The sequence below is a fragment of the Choloepus didactylus genome, chromosome Y (assembly GCF_015220235.1).
Source record: "Choloepus didactylus isolate mChoDid1 chromosome Y, mChoDid1.pri, whole genome shotgun sequence".
In the NCBI taxonomy this organism is placed as follows: Eukaryota; Metazoa; Chordata; class Mammalia; order Pilosa; family Megalonychidae; genus Choloepus; species Choloepus didactylus.
Genome location: NC_051335.1, coordinates 6,888,556 through 6,909,517, shown reverse-complemented (window position 1 = coordinate 6,909,517; position 20,962 = coordinate 6,888,556). Strand labels below are relative to the sequence as shown.

The window sequence follows — 20,962 nt, the reverse complement described above, 5'->3', positions numbered from 1 at the left end:
ACTAAGTGGAAAATAAGCAGACCTGGGCAGGTCTCCCCAAGATGCAACTGTAAATAAGGGTTCATGGTAAAGAAGTGGTTCTTTCGCTAGGCAGAATTGGCCAGAGAAGTCAGGTCTCATGGAGTACAGGCTCCAGACATGACAGTCCCAGCTAAGCCAGTTCTGAGTTCAGTCTTCACTGTGGCAACTGCTTGGGACACCTCCAACTTGCTGAACTGGAGATTCCAAAGGAAAGCAGTCCATGGTCTGTTAAGAGTTTTTCATGTTTTATTCATATAGTGCCACATCAGCCAAACCTTACATAATACTCAACCTTGGCGTCAAGAACCTTTTGGATCTCTTTCAAACTGTTTCAATGTAATCACTTCATCTAATCTCCCTAACAGGCCTGGGAGCTACTTGGGGCAAGCAAATGGTAGTAGCTCAATAAATGATTACTGAATCAATGAACCATCATTGCTTCATAAAGAAACCAGCTCAGGTTTAAGTGGCTTCCCCACTTAAGGGGCACCAAAGGCAGGCAGGGCTGGGACTCTGGCCTCCTATTAGCCAACTGCTTCTCCCATTCTACTATGCTGATGTAAAGGTCAGGAGTACATTTTGCTCCTCTTCAACAAACATTTGTTAACCATCTATGCTAAACCAGACCTTTTCACCACTCTTTCTGTCCTATGCCTGACTGGCTCCTGCAAGCCTTGGTTTTATGCCTACCTTCCAACTACCTTGCCTAAAGTTGTCCCCCTCCCACCCACCCATTTCTATCACCTTTCCTAGTTCTTATTACACTTACTGCAATATTTAATAATTTTATATATGTATGTATGCATGCATGCATGTATTTATTCCCCAGCTGGAATGTAAGCTCCACGAGGGCAGTGTGCTGGCCCGGACTTTCTATTGCAATATAAGATGAGAGTGTAAGGTAGCCACTGAAACAAGAAGCCAATGTGGTCTCAAGCATACTCACAGAAGCACTGAGAACAATGGACTTTTGGTGGCTGTCCAGAAGATAGAAAGGGAATGGGGTTGTTTGGCCTAAGATTGGAAAGACTCAAGGAAAACATACCAGCTCCCTGTTTCAAGTGTCGGCAGGCTGTAATATAGAAGAGGGGAGTGGACTTGCTCTAAGAGATCCAGTGGAAGGGAGGTGGAGGAAAGTTGCAGGGAGGCAGATTTGGGTTTAAGGTACTCCTTGTTATGCTTGTGCTCTTATAATTGTTGGATACATGGCATCTTCCCCACTAATATGTAAGTGCCATGAGAGCAGCCCCATATCTATTTTATTCATCACCATGCATACAAATATATATACACATAGGACAGTAGGTGGTATGGTTGCCCCTCAATAAGTATTGGATTAGATGAATGTTGTGTGGAGTATCAATTATAGAGCTGTTACTCTTCACTCTGCCAGGAATGCTCCTTATTCCCCACTCCCTTTACTTACCCTTGAGGTCTAAGCTTAAATATCACTTCTTCAGGGACATCTTGCCTACATCTCCCACCACCAGATTACAGTACCCTCTCATAGCTTCTAGTACTGTTCAGTCATAGTGGAAATAATAATAATAGCAATTAATCATCATCATAATTATAATTATTATATTTGATGTTTTAGTTGATTATTTTGAGACATATATGCCCCTACTAGAAGGCAAGCAGTATGAATGACACATAACAACCCCATGAGATAGCTGCATCTCCTGTACACTACACACCATGAGAGCAGGGACTATTGTTTAGTTGTTTGCCGCTACATCCACTGTATGTGGCACAAAGTAAGCATGAAAATATTTGCAGAATGTATTAATTTTACACCTAAGAAAATGGAAAGTCTCAGTGACATTGAGTAACTGGCCAGTGCTATACAATAAGCAAGAAGCAGGGCCTGGATTTGAACCCTGGTCTGTGTAACTCCAAAGCCTGGGCTTTTTCTATTACACTACTACTCTGTGGACACAGCACCATCGTTCAGGACCACATACTTTACCATGAAAGGCCCCTTGGTGAAAATGTTGGAATGCCGAGTGTGAAGAAATGCTCCTAGCCAGATTGCCTTGCCCAAGGACTCAAGGAGACACAGGAGGGCACTTCACTAAGAATGAGAGAAGCCTCCCAACCAGAGGAACTCATATCCAGCAGCTAACAGGGCAGTGATTAGGGGGACAGAGCTGAGATTTCATGCCCTACACTGACCTGATGACAAGCAGGTGGTGGGCAGCAAGAACCCTGCAACTCCTTTAATCATCCTCTAGTCATATCTGAGCTGGATGAGCATGTCACCTTCTTTTGGAGCTGGAAACTGGCCTTTGGAGTCAGACTGGATTTGAGTCCTGGCTCTGTCACTTACTGGCAGTGTAACACCTTCTCTCCACCTCAGCTTCTTCATCTGTGAAACGCAAATACGAGAATCTACCCTTAGAGCATTAAGATTGAATTAAAATGTAGATGAAAAACACCTAGTATACACATTGCCTGTACCTAATAGGGACTCAAAGATGCTAACTACCTTGTTATCCTTTCCAATCCTCACACCTCACATGGTGTACTTCCTATCAAGGACCTTCTGATTAAGTCAAAACATCATCTCCTTATGCTCATGCCCTGGGTCAGGTTAACAAATGTCTTTGCTCGAATTCAACATATGGTTTTACTTGTGGTGGATCAGAAAACATGGGTTTGTTCAAGGAGAGGGCCTGCTGTCACCAGGTCACAAAAAAGGAAGCTGGAATGGATGGAAACAAAGCTGCTATTGCACTCCTCTGCACAGTATGTTTGGTGCCATTACCAGGTGACACGAAGTTGCCATCAGAGAACTCTAACCCAGAAAACTTCTCATGCACAAAAAGAAAGGTATAACTTTAACTTGGAGGAAAGAGTAATTGTGGGATCATGCTCACAACCAAACTTGGAACCGTGTCTCTACCTAACAGGGTATAGAATTTACTGTCCCCAAATAATGGAACTAAAATTTTCATGACCTTGTCCATTAGTGAGCTAACAGGCTACAGATCAGTGTAATGGAATCCAACTGCTCTGGGTTGTATTTCTTAAATGCTCCAATTGTGACCATAAGCAAATATATCCACCTTTACACATAAGCACCTAAAATTTGCCACCCCATAAGTTACTTTGTTAGGTTTCTGTATGTTTCTTTTATAAACATCAGTCTTTTCCCTTTTCCCAGTAGGTATACAGCTAGAAAAATAAATGAAGTCAGGAGTCTTTACTTCTCACTAGAATAAACTGTGACTCAAATACGGAGAGTAAGGTTATTTTGCAAGGCTATAATCTTTTTTTTTTTTAATGACAGATTTTCCTAAAAGAAACCACTATAACATCCGTCCAAGTACTCCAAGGAAAAACAAAAAAAATACGTAAAGATTAAAAGTCTATTATTTGGGAGGCGGGGCAAGATGGCAGACTGGTGAGCTGTATGTTTTAGTTACTCCTCCAGGAAAGTAGGTAAAAAGCCAGGAACTGCGTGGACTGGACACCACAGAGCAATCTGACTTTGGGCATACTTCATACAACACTCATGAAAACGTGGAACTGCTGAGATCAGCGAAATCTGTAAGTTTTTGCGGCCAGGGGACCCGCGCCCCTCCCTGCCAGGCTCAGTCCCGTGGGAGGAGGGGCTGTCAGCTCCGGGAAGGAGAAGGGAGAAGTGCAGTGGCTGCTCTTATCGGAAACTCATTCTACTGATTCAAACTCCAACCATAGATAGACTGAGACCAGACACCAGAGACTCTGAGAGCAGCCAGCCCAGCAGAGAGGAGACAGGCATAGAAAAAAAACAACACGAAAAACTCCAAAATAAAAGCGGAAGATTTTTGGAGTTCTGGTGAACATAGAAGGGGGAAGGGCAGAGCTCAAGCCCGAGCTCAGGCCCTGAGGGGCATATGCAAATCCCGAAGAAAAGCTGATCTCTCTGCCCTGTGGACCTTTCCTTAATGACCCTGGTTGCTTCGTCTATTAGCATTTCAATAACCCATTAGATCTCTGAGGAGGGCCGTTTTTTTTTTTTTTTTTTTAATCCTTTTTTCTTTTTCTAAAACAATTACTCTAAGAAGCCCAATACAGAAAGCTTCAAAGAATTGCAATTTGGGCACGTCAAGTCAAGAGCAGAACTAAGAGAGCTCTGAGACAAAAGGCAATAATCCAGTGGCTGAGAAAATTCAATAAACAACACAACTTCCCAAGAAAAGGGGGGTGTCCGCTCACAGCCACCATCCTGGTGGACAGGAAACACTCCTGCCCATCGCCAGCCCCATAGCCCAGAGCTGCCCCAGACAACCCAGTGTGACGGAAGTGCTTCAAATAACAGGCACACACCACAAAACTGGGCGTGGACATTAGCCTTCCCTGCAACCTCAGCTGAATGTCCCAGAACTGGGAAGGTGGAGCAGTGTGAATTAACAAAGCCCCATTCAGCCATCATTTGAGCAGACTGGGAGCCTCCCTACACAGCCCAGCAGCCCAGAACTGCCCTGGGGGGACGGCACTCACCTGTGACATAGCACAGTCATCCCTCAACAGAGGACCCGGGGTGCACAGCCTGGAAGAGGGGCCCACTTGCAAGTCTCAGGAGCCATACGCCAATACCAAAGACTTGTGGGTCAGTGGCAGAGACAAACTGTGGCAGGACTGAACTGAAGGATTAGACTATTGCAGCACCTTTAAAACTCTAGGATCATCAGGGAGATTTGATTGTTAGGGCCACCCCCCCTCCCCGACTGCCCAGAAACACGCCCCACATACAGGGCAGGCAACACCAACTACACACGCAAGCTTGGTACACCAATTGGGCCCCACAAGACTCATTCCCCCACTCACCAAAAAGGCTAAGCAGGGGAGAACTGGCTTGTGGAGAACAGGTGGCTCGTGGACGCCACCTGCTGATTAGTTAGAGAAAGTGTACTCCACGAAGCTGTAGATCTGATAAATTAGAGATAAGGACTTCAGTAGGTCTACAAACGCTAAAAGAACCCTATCAAGTTCAGCAAATGCCACGAGGCCAAAAACAACAGAAAATTATAAAGCATATGAAAAAACCAGACGATATGGATAACCCAAGCCCAAGCACCCAAATCAAAAGACCAGAAGACACACAGCACCTAGAGCAGCTACTCAAAGAACTAAAGATGAACAATGAGACCATAGTACGGGATATGAAGGAAATCAAGAAGACCCTAGAAGAGCATAAAGAAGACATTGCAAGACTAAATAAAAAAATGGATGATCTTATGGAAATTAAAGAAACTGTTGACCAAATTAAAAAGATTCTGGACACTCATAGTACAAGACTAGAGGAAGTTGAACAACGAATCAGTGACCTGGAAGATGACAGAATGGAAAATGAAAGCATAAAAGAAAGAATGGGGAAAAAAATTGAAAAAATCGAAATGGACCTCAGGGATATGATAGATAATATGAAACGTCCAAATATAAGACTCATTGGTGTCCCAGAAGGGGAAGAAAAGGGTAAAGGTCTAGGAAGAGTATTCAAAGAAATTGTTGGGGAAAACTTCCCAAATCTTCTAAACAACATAAATACACAAATCATAAATGCTCAGCGAACTCCAAATAGAATAAATCCAAAAAAAACCCACTCCGAGACATATACTGATCACACTGTCAAACATAGAAGAGAAGGAGCAAGTTCTGAAAGCAGCAAGAGAAAAGCAGTTCACCACATACAAAGGAAACAGCATAAGACTAAGTAGTGACTACTCAGCAGCCACCATGGAGGCGAGAAGGCAGTGGCACGATATATTTAAAATTCTGAGTGAGAGGAAATTCCAGCCAAGAATACTCTATCCAGCAAAGCTCTCCTTCAAATTTGAGGGAGATAATAAAATACTGCAACCAGAATATTCATTACATCATTTGGAAGTTATTAGTATGCTTAGAGAAAATTTGTTCAGGTTTAAATGAGTAATTAAGATATAAATGATTTAAGTGCATCATGACTTAGACTATGGATTTATTCCCAAACTGCCTAGTCACCACACAGTGGCTGTATTTTTATGTATGTATTCATATATACATAATAATTGTAATACAAAATAAGGTGGTATTGATATACATCAAAATGATAGTACAAAATGAGATGGTATTATATAATTCCTAATAATAGGGATAATACTTTTAAGTGTTAATGAAAGAGTAATATTGCTCTCCTCAATTAATGCCCTTTTATTTGGGGGACCAGACATTTTTTCTTATCATTTCCATTTAATACTCTTTCTCCTTTCTAGAAAAGGCATGTGTTCTGCCTTTATTATCCTTCATAGGAGACCAAATATTGCTTCCCTGCCATAGACATCAGATGTTAATAAATGCTGTAATTTGACATTCTGAATCACAGACATATGGTATTTATGATGTATTTATACTTATAATGAAACCAGACATCACTTAAAACTTCTGTGCTACTTATTTCTTTAACTGTTTTTTAGTCCAAATTTAGACTTACTCAGTTATTAGAATCTTTAGTTCAGGGAACAGAATGATTCTGTGGTTTTAATTTTCTGTAATCAAATGGAAGAATGATTAGATCATACTTTACTATGTTCTGAAATTTTAAGACTTGATCTTAAAAATTGTAATTTCTAAGGTGATTTGATCTAAGATGATTCTCCTTGTAGTATAGAGTTTAATTTTACTTACTTTGTACATGTTTGAAACCAGCTACTGTGGAAAATTAGAATCCATCAGAAAATTTTGCTTTGGTTTTTATCTGCCAGTGAACATCTTTGAAATTTTGACTTTAATCAAATGATATTTTAGTTTTTGTGCAAACATAAAAATAGCAATCCTTTGATTTTATATAGTCAGTATTTTCAGATTACTGTAAAATTATTTGAAAACAAATTTCTGGGTAATAAAGGGTAGTCAGAACTTGATACATATGGTATAATTACCACACAGTTTAATATTTAATTGAAGTGTATGCTTGGTATTTTGAATTGCTAGTTTTGGGGTTTTATTCCAACTGATAAAACAATGATGGAATTGCGTCAGTATAAATGGGTGCTAATTGATAAAGGAAATAATTTGGCAGTGTACAATATAGAATGTTAATAATTAAGCCATATGTTTATGTCTGGATTTAAAACTTTTAAACAATCATTTACAAACACATTGTCTTTTATTTTGAAGAATATAAAGTTATATTCAGTTATACAAATAAACATCTTATTTATGGTCAAGATACCTTATTCCATTGAAAAGTTTTGCTGTAGTGTGGGAAAATGTAAATCTTTTTCACGGTTTGTATCAATGTGAAATAAAATTTAATTCTGCAAAAAAAAAAAAAAAATTTGAGGGAGAGCTTCAATTTTTCACAGACAAAGAAATGCTGAGAGAATTTGCTAACAAGAGACCTGCCCTACTGGAGATACTAAAGGGAGCCCTACAGACAGAGAAACAAAGACAGGACAGAGAGACTTGGAGAAAGGTTCAGTACTAAAGAGATTCGGTATGGGTACATTAAAGGATATTAATAGAGAGAGGGAAAAATATGGCAAACATAAACCAAAGGATAAGATGGCCGATTCAAGAAATGCCTTCACGGTTTTAACGTTGAATGTAAATGGATTAAACTCCCTAATTAAAAGATATAGATTCGCAGAATGGATCAAAAAAAATGAACCATCAATATGTTGCATACAAGAGACTCATCTTAGACACAGGGACACAAAGAAACTGAAAGTGAAAGGATGGAAAAAAATATTTCATGCAAGCTACAGCCAAAAGAAAGCAGGTGTAGCAATATTAATCTCAGATAAAATAGACTTCAAATGCAGGGATGTTTTGAGAGACAAAGAAGGCCACTACATACTAATAAAAGGGGCAATTCAGCAAGAAGAAATAACAATCGTAAATGTCTATGCACCCAATCAAGGTGCCACAAAATACATGAGAGAAACACTGGCAAAACTAAAGGAAGCAATTGATGTTTCCACAATAATTGTGGGAGACTTCAACACATCACTCTCTCCTATAGATAGATCAACCAGACAGAAGACCAATAAGGAAATTGAAAACCTAAACAATCTGATAAATGAATTAGATTTAACAGATATCTACAGGACATTACATCCCAAATCACCAGGATACACATACTTTTCTAGTGCTCACGGAACTTTCTCCAGAATAGATCATATGCTGAGACATACAACAAGCCTCAATAAATTTAAAAAGATTGAAATTATTCAAAGCACATTCTCTGACCACAATGGAATACAATTAGAAGTCAATAACCATCAGAGACTTAGAAAATTCACAAATACCTGGAGGTTAAACAACACACTCCTAAACAATCAGTGGGTTAAAGAAGAAACAGCAAGAGAAATTGCTAAATATATAGAGACGAATGAAAATGAGAACACAACATACCAAAACCTATGGGATGCAGCAAAAGCAGTGCTAAAGGGGAAATTTATAGCACTAAACGCATATATTAAAAAGGAAGAAAGAGCCAAAATCAAAGAACTAATGGATCAACTGAAGAACCTAGAAAATGAACAGCAAACCAATCCCAAACCAAGTAGAAGAAAAGAAATAACAAGGATTAAAGCAGAAATAAATGACATAGAGAACAAAAAAACAATAGAGAGGATAAATATCACCAAAAGTTGGTTCTTTGAGAAGATCAACAAGATTGACAAGCCCCTAGCTAGACTGACAAAATCAAAAAGAGAGAAGACCCATATAAACAAAATAATGAATGAAAAAGGTAACATAACTGCAGATCCTGAAGAAATTAAAAAAATTATAAGAGGATATTATGAACAACTGTATGGCAACAAACTGGATAATGTAGAAGAAATGGACAATTTCCTGGAAACATATGAACAACCTAGACTGACCAGAGAAGAAATAGAAGACCTCAACCAACCCATCACAAGCAAAGAGATCCAATCAGTCATCAAAAATCTTCCCACAAATAAATGCCCAGGGCCAGATGGCTTCACAGGGGAATTCTACCAAACTTTCCAGAAAGAACTGACACCAATCTTACTCAAACTCTTTCAAAACATTGAAAAAAATGGAACACTACCTAACTCATTTTATGAAGCTAACATCAATCTAATACCAAAACCAGGCAAAGATGCTACAAAAAAGGAAAACTACCGGCCAATCTCCCTAATGAATATAGATGCAAAAATCCTCAACAAAATACTTGCAAATCGAATCCAAAGACACATTAAAAAAATCATACACCATGACCAAGTGGGGTTCATTCCAGGCATGCAAGGATGGTTCAACATAAGAAAAACAATTAATGTATTACAACACATTAAAAACTCGAAAGGGAAAAATCAATTGATCATCTCAATAGATGCTGAAAAAGCATTTGACAAAATCCAACATCCCTTTTTGATAAAAACACTTCAAAAGGTAGGAATTGAAGGAAACTTCCTCAACATGATAAAGAGCATATATGAAAAACCCACAGCCAGCATAGTACTCAATGGTGAGAGACTGAAAGCCTTCCCTCTAAGATCAGGAACAAGACAAGGATGCCCGCTGTCACCACTGTTATTCAACATTGTGCTGGAAGTGCTAGCCAGGGCAATCCGGCAAGACAAAGAAATAAAAGGCATCCAAATTGGAAAAGAAGAAGTAAAACTGTCATTGTTTGCAGATGATATGATCTTATATCTAGAAAACCCTGAGAAATCGACGATACACCTACTAGAGCTAATAAACAAATTTAGCAAAGTAGCAGGATACAAGATTAATGCACATAAGTCAGTAATGTTTCTATATGCTAGAAACGAACAAGCTGAAGAGACACTCAAGAAAAAGATACCATTTTCAATAGCAACTAAAAAAATCAAGTACCTAGGAATAAACTTAACCAAAGATGTAAAAGACCTATACAAAGAAAACTACATAACTCTACTAAAAGAAATAGAAGGGGACCTTAAAAGATGGAAAAATATTCCATGTTCATGGATAGGAAGGCTAAATGTCATTAAGATGTCAATTCTACCCAAACTCATCTACAGATTCAATGCAATCCCAATCAAAATTCCAACAACCTACTTTGCAGACTTGGAAAAGCTAGTTATCAAATTATTTGGAAAGGGAAGATGCCTCGAATTGCTAAAGACACTCTAAAAAAGGAAAACGAAGTGGGAGGACTTACACTCCCTGACTTTGAAGCTTATTATAAAGCCACAGTTGCCAAAACAGCATGGTACTGGCACAAAGATAGACATATAGATCAATGGAATCGAATTGAGAATTCAGAGATAGACCCTCAGATCTATGGCCGACTGATCTTTGATAAGGCCCCCAAAGTCACCGAACTGAGCCATAATGGTCTTTTCAACAAATGGGGCTGGGAGAGTTGGATATCCATATCCAAAAGAATGAAAGAGGACCCCTACCTCACCCCCTACACAAAAATTAACTCAAAATGGACCAAAGATCTCAATATAAAAGAAAGTACCATAAAACTCCTAGAAGATAATGTAGGAAAACATCTTCAAGACCTTGTATTAGGAGGCCACTTCCTAGACTTTACACCCAAAGCACAAGCAACAAAAGAGAAAATAGATAAATGGGAACTCCTCAAGCTTAGAAGTTTCTGCACCTCAAAGGAATTTCTCAAAAAGGTAAAGAGGCAGCCAACTCAATGGGAAAAAATTTTTGGAAACCATGTATCTGACAAAAGACTGATATCGTGCATATACAAAGAAATCCTACAACTCAATGACAATAGTACAGACAGCCCAATTATAAAATGGGCAAAAGATATGAAAAGACAGTTCTCTGAAGAGGAAATACAAATGGCCAAGAAACACATGAAAAAATGTTCAGCTTCACTAGCTATTAGAGAGATGCAAATTAAGACCACAATGAGATACCATCTAACACCGGTTAGAATGGCTGCCATTAAACAAACAGGAAACTACAAATGCTGGAGGGGATGTGGAGAAATTGGAACTCTTATTCATTGTTGGTGGGACTGTATAATGGTTCAGCCACTCTGGAAGTCAGTCTGGCAGTTCCTTAGAAAACTAGATATAGAGCTACCATTCGATCCAGCGATTGCACTTCTCGGTATATACCCGGAAGATCGGAAAGCAGTGACACGAACAGATATCTGCACGCCAATGTTCATAGCAGCATTATTCACAATTGCCAAGAGATGGAAACAACCCAAATGTCCTTCAACAGATGAGTGGATAAATAAAATGTGGTATATACACACGATGGAATACTACGCGGCAGTAAGAAGGAACGATCTGGTGAAACATATGACAACATGGATGAACCTTGAAGACATAATGCTGAGCGAAATAAGCCAGGCACAAAAAGAGAAATATTATATGCTACCACTAATGTGAACTTTGAAAAATGTAAAACAAATGGTTTATAATGTAGAATGTAGGGGAACTAGCAGTAGAGAGCAATTAAGGAAGGGGGAACAATAATCCAAGAAGAACAGATAAGCTATTTAACGTTCTGGGGATGCCCAGAAATGACTATGGTCTGTTAATTTCTGATGGATGTAGTAGGAACAAGTTCACTGAAATGTTGCTATATTATGTAACTTTCTTGGGGTAAAGTAGGAACATGTTGGAAGTTAAGCAGTTATCTTAGGTTAGTTGTCTTTTTCTTACTCCCTTGTTAGGGTCTCTTTGAAATGTTCTTTTATTGTATGTTTGTTTTCTTTTTAACTTTTTTTTCATACAGTTGATTTAAAAAAGAAGGGAAAATTAAAAAAAAAAAAAGAAAGAAAGAAAGAAAGAAAAACAAGGAAAAAAAAAAGATGTAGTGCCCCCTTGAGGAGCCTGTGGAGAATGCAGGGGTATTTGCCTACCCCACCTTCATGGTTGCTAACATGACCACAGACATAGGGGACTGGTGGCTTGATGGGTTGAGCCCTCTACCATAAGTTTTACCCTTGGGAGGACGGTTGCTGCAGGGGAGAGGCTAGGCCTCCCTGTATTTGTGCCTAAGAGTCTCCTCCTGAGTGCCTCTTTGTTGCTCAGATGTGGCCCTCTCTCTCTGGCTGGGCCAACTTGAAAGGTGAAATCACTGCCCTCCCCCCTGCGTGGGATCAGACACCCAGGGAAGTGAATCTCCCTGGCAACGTGGAGTGTGACTCCCGGGGAGGAATGTGGACCCGGCATCGTGGGATGGAGAACATCTTCTTGACGAAAAGGGGGATGTGAAAGGAAATGAAATAAGCTTCAGTGGCAGAGAGATTCCAAAACGAGCCGAGAGATCACTCTGGTGGGCACTCTTACGCACACTTTAGACAACCCTTTTTAGGTTCTAAAGAATTGGGGTAGCTGGTGGTGGATACCTGAAACTATTAAACTACAACCCAGAACCCATGAATCTCGAAGACAGTTGCATAAAAATGTAGCTTATGAGGGGTGACAGTGGGATTGGGAATGCCATAAGGACCAAACTCCACTTTGTCTAGTTTATGGATGGATGAGTAGAAAAATAGGGGAAGGAAACAAACAGACAAAGGTACCCAGTGTTCTTTTTTACTTCAATTGCTCTTTTTCACTCTAATTATTATTCTTGTTATTCTTGTGTGTGTGCTAATGAAGGTGTCAGGGATTGATTTGGGTCATGAATGTACAACTATGTAATGGTACTGTAAACAATCGAAAGTACGATTTGTTTTGTATGACTGCATGGTATGTGAATATATCTCAATAAAATGAAGATTTAAAAAAAAAAAAGAAGGGAAAGTTAAAAAAAAAAAAAGAAGAAAAACAAGGAAAAAAAGATGTAGTGCCCCCTTGAGGAGCCTGTGGAGAATGCAGGGGTATTGGCCTACCCCACCTCGATGGTTTCTAACATGACCACAGACATAGGGGACTGGTGGTTTGATGGGCTGAGCCCTCTACCATAGGTTTTACCCTTGGGAAGATGGTTGCTGCAAAGGAGAGGCTAGGCCTCCCTATGGTTGTGCCTAAGAGCCTCCTCCCGAATACCTCTTTGTTGCTCAGATGTGGCCCTCTCTCTCTGGCTAAGCCAGCTTGAAAGGTAAAATCACTGCCCTCCCCCCTACGTGGGATCAGACACCCAGGGGAGTGAATCTCCCTGGCAACGTGGAATATGACTCCCGGGGAGGAATGTAGACCCGGCATCGTGGGACGGAGAACATCATCTTGACCAAAAGGGGGATGTGAAAGGAAATGAAATAAGCTTCAGTGGCAGAGAGATTCCAAAACGAGCCGAGAGGTCACTCTGGTGGGCACTCTTACGCACACTTTAGACAACCCTTTTTAGGTTCTAAAGAATTGGGGTAGATGGTGGTGGATACCTGAAACTATCAAACTTCAACCCAGAACCCATGAATCTCGAAGACAGTTGTATAAAAATGTAGCTTAAGAGGGGTGACAATGGGATTGGGAAAGTCATAAGGACCACACTCCACTTTGTCTAGTTTATGGATGGATGAGTAGAAAAATAGGGGAAGGAAACAAACAGACAAAGGTACCCAGTGTTCTTTTTTACTTCAATTGCTCCTTTTCACTCTAATTATTATTCTTGTTATTATTGTGTGTGTGCTAATGAAGGTGTCAGGGATTGATTTAGGTGATGAATGTACAACTATGTAATGGTACTGTAAACAATCGAAAGTACAATTTGTTTTGTATGACTGCGTGGTATGTGAATATATCTCAATAAAATGATGATTAAAAAAAAAAAAGTCTATTATTTTAACAGCACATTGCCAAACACAAACAACTAGGATAAAATGCCAAGGAAACTTAAAAACTTTAAAAGATGCAAAGTTCAAGTCATTCAAACATGTAGGTTCCACAAACCACAGAAAAACAAGTCGGAGAACAGTTCTACTTGTGCATGATAGTAACAGATGGTACTTCATCCAAATTCATTCAGGTGTCTGAAACCAGTAGATACATAAGCAGAGTTTGGTTCTTTTTCTTTGTTTGGAGATGTGTACGTAGATTAGAGGAGAGGATAATCTTCCAGATGCTGATGTAAGCACAGCAGGCTTGGTTCCCCTTTGATAAAGTACGAAGGCAGATTTAGTTGACTCAAGCTTTATCAGTTTCTCTAATGAAAAATCTTATGCATGCTGAAAGAGACGAGTTACTGAATTTGTCATGCTATGTATTTACAGCAATTTACAGAAAGTGAGCTTGGTAACCTGACAGACTGAAAAAGGTAGCTGTTAATTTATTGTATAATGTTTAACAACTTGAATATTTTTATGGGTAAATGACGCTGAAGTTCAAAGCCCCTCAAATGTACATTAACAAGAAACTATTTACTGCATGAAGAGGCACACATCATATAAAATGCACACTTCACAGGATTCCTGCATGGTAGGAAATTCACTATCACTACATAACAAATGGCTATGCCAACAGTTAAAGCTGCCACCAAAAAGTATAACATTTGCATTCCCTTAAAACTCAAGGAGTGTTTTCAATAGCACAGATACCTTTTGGACAGTAAGTCCACATTTTGTTTGGAAAGGTATTTTTCATTGGAATATGTGAACCTTGTGTAAATCAGTTGGGTAAAATTAAGGCAATGCCACGCCCACCAGAGGGGGAAAAGAAAACACAAAAGTTCATATTTTTCTTCTGAAACATTAACAGGTCAGAATTTACATCAAAAAGCACCCCCCTTCCAAGTGTTCAATGTGCCTTTTAGGTATTTTCATTGTCAAAAAATAAAAATCCACTTTCATACTCTGAATATGAAATGGAGAATTGTTCTGTGCTCTTCCTTGAAAAACATAAAAACCCACATGGCAGCTTATATTAAAAAGTAACATAAAAATGAAGACAACTACACCCAGTGCACACAAAAGAGCCACTGTTTTCTCAATAAACGCCAAGGGGAAGGTGCCCCAAAGTGTTTATATTTCTTGTACAACTGACTTTGGCGTAGCATGGAACTATTGTGGAATCATAAATTAACTTTTAATATTAACTACAAAGTAACAAAGGACAATTTGACACAATAAGTTCAAAAATTTTACATTTTGCTCCTGTTAAGCTGCTAAAGAGCAGCAATTTAAATTGATATAAAAAGTCTGACCACAAAGCATGCTATACAGATAAAGTACATAAACAAAACTTAAGCAGCAATTAAATGTCTTATTTAAACTTATCTGGCAAAGAATATTTACATATTTGGGAAGAGAGAGCTCTGAAACCACCATCATCTTTATCTCCCTCCTGCTCTCCATCCCCTCTCTGCCCCAGCGCCTCCAAATTTACATCAAGTGCTCTGAACTATATACAGCTGTACTTTGGCTAAGCAGGCTGGATGCACCTCCTTCTGTGGTCTTGGTCTGGGAAAACAAACCAAAATAAAGTCTTGGAAGTATTTGCAGTCTTTTTTTCTGAACCACAGTGTACTGTAGGTCAAAGAATCTGCTCTTTCAAAGGAAGGGGGAAAAAGGGCCCCCACACTTCACTCCCCAACCTGAATAGGGCAAGATCAGAATGCCATCAGCATTATATTTCATCAGCTCCTTGCACCACAACAGGCCATCAGAGATAAAGGAAAAAGATCACAACAAAGGCAGCAGCAATCAACACAAAGTTTCCCAACAAAGGAGCCTCTCCAACCATAGCTCCCTAGGAAATAACACTCCCTCTTCCCTCTCCCTCCCCCCAACCCCCAGCACACACACATCAAAAACAATTAATTCACATCACAAGAACTTGGTACTCTGGTTAATTGTCAGGTAAATGTAAGAAGGAGTAAATCGGTCACTTTTTATACTTAACTGAGACACAAAGCTAACAGAACCCACAGCATCACTGTGAAAGTAACTTTCTAAAACAGATCCATTCTACATAGTGCAGCCAGTAAATCTTGAAAAAAAGGAAGTTTGCTCAGAATCCGCCTTGTACAGGATATTGATATTCTTTTTATGCCATATAAACAGTATTTATACAGCTTAAAATTCAGAGACATGCACTGGGACTTTTTAGGTAGTACAAATTTCTTCACAAACACATGTGCAAAGTTTACAAATCACTAAGTGAGTATCACCAAGCTTAGGCAGGACCGTGTCTTGTATTATCTAAGAGATTTAATGGTGGTTCAGAATCATCCATAGGAAGAACCAGACGTGTTCCCTGAATGACCAGTTCGTGGTCCCCAAATGCAAGCTCCCGATCCAAGGCATCTTCAGAACTGTTTCCCATAAATCGCCTGGGACCACTGGATGTTGCTGATTCAGTGTTCACGGTAGAATCCCCATGTGTCAAACTAATATCGCCATCATTGAGAATAAGATCTGAATCATCATCTTTCAATTGTTCCTGGTTCTAAATGCAAATAAAATAAGTTTTAAGAATCGTTAAGAAATTCAAGGAACATTTATAACAGAACTTTAAAGGATTCTCTATTAAAAACCTTCAGCAGTACCCCACTGCCCTTAGGATAAAGTAAAAAAGACACTGTGTACTGACTTGGCCTCTTCAGCTTCCCAGCCTGCCACAATCTGTCTTCCCCACATCAACATCCCCATTGTGTGCCAGCCAGACTGAACTGCTGACAGTTGCCCAAATCTCTTGTGTTCTCCCTTACCTGCAGGCTGTTCTACATGCTGTCCCCTCTGCCCAATTCCATCTGACTAATGGCTACATATCACTGAGGCCTCAGCTTGAAAAACCCTCTCCCAGATGTCTTCCCTGATCTTCCAGAACTAAGCTAGGGATCCCTCCTGTGAGCTCTCATAGCACCCTGTGCTTAGACCTGTCTCTATAGTGGCACTCACCCTTGTATCATAACTGCATGTGTACTGGCCTGCTCCCCCTCCTCCCACTAGACTCTAAACCCCGTGAGGTCAGGGACTGAGTTGTTTTCTGTGTTGTAGTCCAACCACCTAACACAGTTTGTGGCACACAGAGAGTACTCACTAAATGCAAGCTGAATTGATTACTTAATAGCTTTAAATAAAACTTTTACTTTTGTTTTCACAATGCACAGAAAGATAATATCCCCAAACATACTGAACTCTCACTGCATACTTGTCTCCCAGCCCAATACACTTTGGCTCTAATGGAAACTTAGTGGCCAAAACAGTATAATTAAAGTACTACAAAAGGGGAAAAAGTCAAGAATATATAGTCCCATTTTGGTAAATAAAAAAAAGTATGTATGCATGGAAAATTCTGGAAGGGTGTTCAACAAAGTGATGATAGCACTGGATGATAGGATTGCCAATGATTTTTATTTTCTTCTTTATATGTTTCTGTACTATTTGAATTTTTATTATGAGTACATATTACTTTTAAAGATCAGGGAAAAAGTCACTTCTTTTTCTAATGTAAAGAGTAAGAATCATTCTAATATTCATATTGATCTAGTAAAAAGAAAAGTGTGATTAATACCCCTTGAGGGAAGTAGAACTGACAGAGACATCATACATGCTGATGAAGTTAAATGATGCAGGTTTCCCAATCTTGTGTGTGTTGGAAGATCTTTAATTTGTCTAAAAGAGTCAAACTAGACTGAGAAGACTATTAGACAAAATCTAAAAAACAAAAAAATTAATTCACTGTTGATAGAAATTTGCCTGGATACTCAAAGTCAAAGAAATGTGAACTGAAAAACTAACCAATCCATAACCAGCAACCAACCAAAATCCCTTCTTGTCTAACTAATCTCTATCACTTAGGTCAGCAATATTCACAACAAAGCTCTGTAGCTCCTTCTCAGGATAGCACACCTTCTAATTTCTTTATTAAGTTTGAGGTTTGGGGCAATATCTATCAAATTTTAAAATGCATTTGCTTTTGACCCAGCAATTTTATTTACAAAAGTCTATTCTATATTCCTACAAATACTTGGGTAAATTTATATGTACAAGGATATTCACTATAAGCGTTATTTAAAACAGTAAAAAAAAAAAAGGAAATAACTGAAATGTCTAACCATAGAAGACTGATTAAATAGATTTTGGCATAGCCATGCAATGGAATACTATGTAGCCATGAAAAAAGAAAGTAACAGATCTAATGTATTTACATGGAAAGGTATCCATGATGTATCATTAAATGAAAAAAGCAAGTAGGAGGACAATACACTTATTGTGATCCCATTTGTATAAAACAATCCAAACAGAATGCAGGGGTATTCGCCTACCCCACCTCCATGGTTGCTAACATGACCACAGACATAGGGGACTGGTGGCTTGATGGGTTGAGCCCTCTACCATAAGTTTTACCCTTGGGAAGACGGTTGCTGCAAAGGAGAGGCTAGGCCTCCCTGTATTTGTGCCTAAGAGTCTCCTCCTGAATGCCTCTTTGTTGCTCAGATGTGGCCCTCTCTCTCTGGCTAAGCCAACTTGAAAGGTGAAATCACTGCCCTCCCCCCTACGTGGGATCAGACACCCAGGGAAGTGAATCTCCCTGGCAACGTGGAATATGACTCCCGGGGAGGAATGTAGACCCGGCATCGTGGGATGGAGAACATCTTCTTGACCAAAAGGGGGATGTGAAAGAAATGAAATAAGCTTCAGTGGCAGAGAGATTCCAAAACGAGCCGAGAGATCACTCTGGTGGGCACTCTTACGCACACTTTAGACAACCTTTTTTAGGTTCTAAAGAATTGGGGTAGCTGGTGGTGGATACCTGAAACTATTAAACTACAACCCAGAACCCATGAATCTCGAAGACAGTTGTATAAAAATGTAGCTTATGAGGGGTGACAGTGGGATTGGGAATGCCATAAGGACCAAACTCCACTTTGTCTAGTTTATGGATCGATGTGTAGAAAAGTAGGGGAAGCAAACAAACAGACAAAGGTACCTAGTGTTCTTTTTTACTTCAATTGCTCTTTTTCACTCTAATTATTATTCTTGTTATTTTTGTGTGTGTGCTAATGAAGGTGTCAGGGATTGATTTAGGTGATGAATGTACAACTATGTAATGGTACTGTAAATAATCGAAAGTACAATTTGTTTTGTATGACTGCGTGGTATGTGAATATATCTCAATAAAATGATGATTAAAAAAAAAAAAATAAAACAATCCAAACAAAACTATATGTACATATGTGTTTGTATAGATAAAACATATTGGGAAGTGTATATGTAAACCTTTAATAAAGACTGCCTCTGGGGAACACAGGTGGGAGAAGGAGGACTTTTATTTTTCCCTTTGTACACAACTTCCATATTGTTTGACTATTTGGCCATGAACATGTTAGTTTGAAAACTAAAAAAAAAGTAGTAGTTGACAAAAACAAAACTTAATATAAAAAATTAAGTTTGACATTGTGTTGTATTTTATGATATGCCACAGGACACGAAGTCGTGGTGGAATTCTTTTGGCTTTTGGTGATGGCAAATGGGTCTCTGGAATCCAAGAGCCAAGACTCACTGACTTAACCAACGATGCTGGCTGAGCCCTCTATACATGGTCACACAGGCTACCAGGGCCCAGAGGAAATAGAAACTATGCTTGGGAATGTGGGAGGGAGAGACAAGGCAACATGGGGTATTCTCTCCACCCCACCAGTAAAATCCGTCAAACTCCACATAACACACAGCTGTAGGGTACTCCTCCCCGACCAGGGGTACCACCCCCACCCCTCCCTCCAGGCCTCCTCTTTCCCATCCATTTCCTGTGGGATCCGACTCCTGTAACTTGCCAAGTCTTGCTGCTCTAAAACCACAAAAGAGCTTGTAGGCAACTGGGGATGTGCATGACCACCCTGCTTCTCTACAGCTTCCCTTCTTTACTCAAGGTTCTGAGTGTTGCATCAGGGTAGTCAGGGTGGGTGTTGTTTACATAAGTACCTATTTGCTGCCATGGATTATTTTTGAAGGGTTGGTTTAAAATTAAAACGCTAGGACTCAAGGGTTTTTTTAAAAAGATAAAAATATTCATATTTAAAAATAAAGGCTGGTTAGCTTATCTGTCACTTCTTTGTAAGCTGCAATACTTACCAAGCTACCAATCATATGCTGGTAGTTAAGGAAAAAAATATGGAATCAGGATCATATCTACACATGTTCATTTCTCCCAGTATGTGGAACAGAAGTAGATAAACTTTCCCTAAGATCCAAAAGTTGGCAGGTGTGCAATGATAGACCATCTGTTGCACACTTAGGTGCATCAAAAAATTTTTTTAATCCTCTCAATGTAAATGGGACAACCCTAATTTATATATGAACATCTAGTGCATTTATTACTGAGCTCAGGTCACACATTGCACATAAATATAAGTCAGCATGGAAATAGAATTATTAGCTAAAATCACCTACAGTAAGACGAGGTATATTCTATAGCTGTTTTCAAAAGATGTTTTGAAGGCTGTGAATTATATTTATAGATTTCTGTGACTTGTCTGGTTGTCAATGTGTTGAGCAAAATATGCCTATATTCCTCCTTAAGGTTTTTATCCCTCAAAGGCAAAAACAAACAAACAAACAAAAACAACAACAACAACAAAACACATACACACACACACACACACACACACACACACACACACACAAATAAAACCTGCAACCCAGCCACAGAGCAGATAAATTTAACTTAATGAACAACTTAGCTTTTGGATAAAACCAACTTACTTCAAAAGCCTGAGGGCTGGTTAGGCATCTCGCAATGGGTTCACAGCAGGCAGGGAGTGTTGTGGTAAGAGGAGGCCCACTGTGTGTCAGCAGAGGCTTCAGATAGCTGTGCTGGTTAAGGAAGAGCTCCATGCCTTTCTTCACAAATTTAAAAGAACATCTCATTTGATAATAACACTTTCACAGTGTACCTGTCATTTCAGAGGATTGCAAAGGGCTATACAATTTTATTTCATTTTCAAATTATGTCAGTGCACTAGCACAGGGAAATTTTATTATTATCTCTATTTCACAGACATAGAAACTGAGGTTCAGAGAGGTCAATGGTCTGCCTAAGTTCACGCAATTATGTAAATACACGAATGGTACTCTAACCCAGATAGTCTGATT

General features: G+C 39.3%; 1 protein-coding gene across 1 annotated transcript in view; it reads right to left on the bottom strand.

Annotated features, from left to right (window-relative positions):
• Nucleotides 1-14,645: 14,645 nt before the first annotated feature.
• The window catches only part of SLC9A6 (solute carrier family 9 member A6), a 104,920-nt gene continuing 98,603 nt past the window's right edge, over nucleotides 14,646-20,962 (bottom strand). Inside the window, exons 15-16 of the mRNA XM_037822783.1 lie at nucleotides 20,573-20,678; nucleotides 14,646-16,313 (exon numbers count right to left, since the gene is read on the bottom strand). Coding sequence (XP_037678711.1) covers nucleotides 16,041-16,313; nucleotides 20,573-20,678 — 379 coding nt within the window. The 3' untranslated portion in view covers nucleotides 14,646-16,040. The remainder of the gene's footprint in view (nucleotides 16,314-20,572; nucleotides 20,679-20,962) is intronic.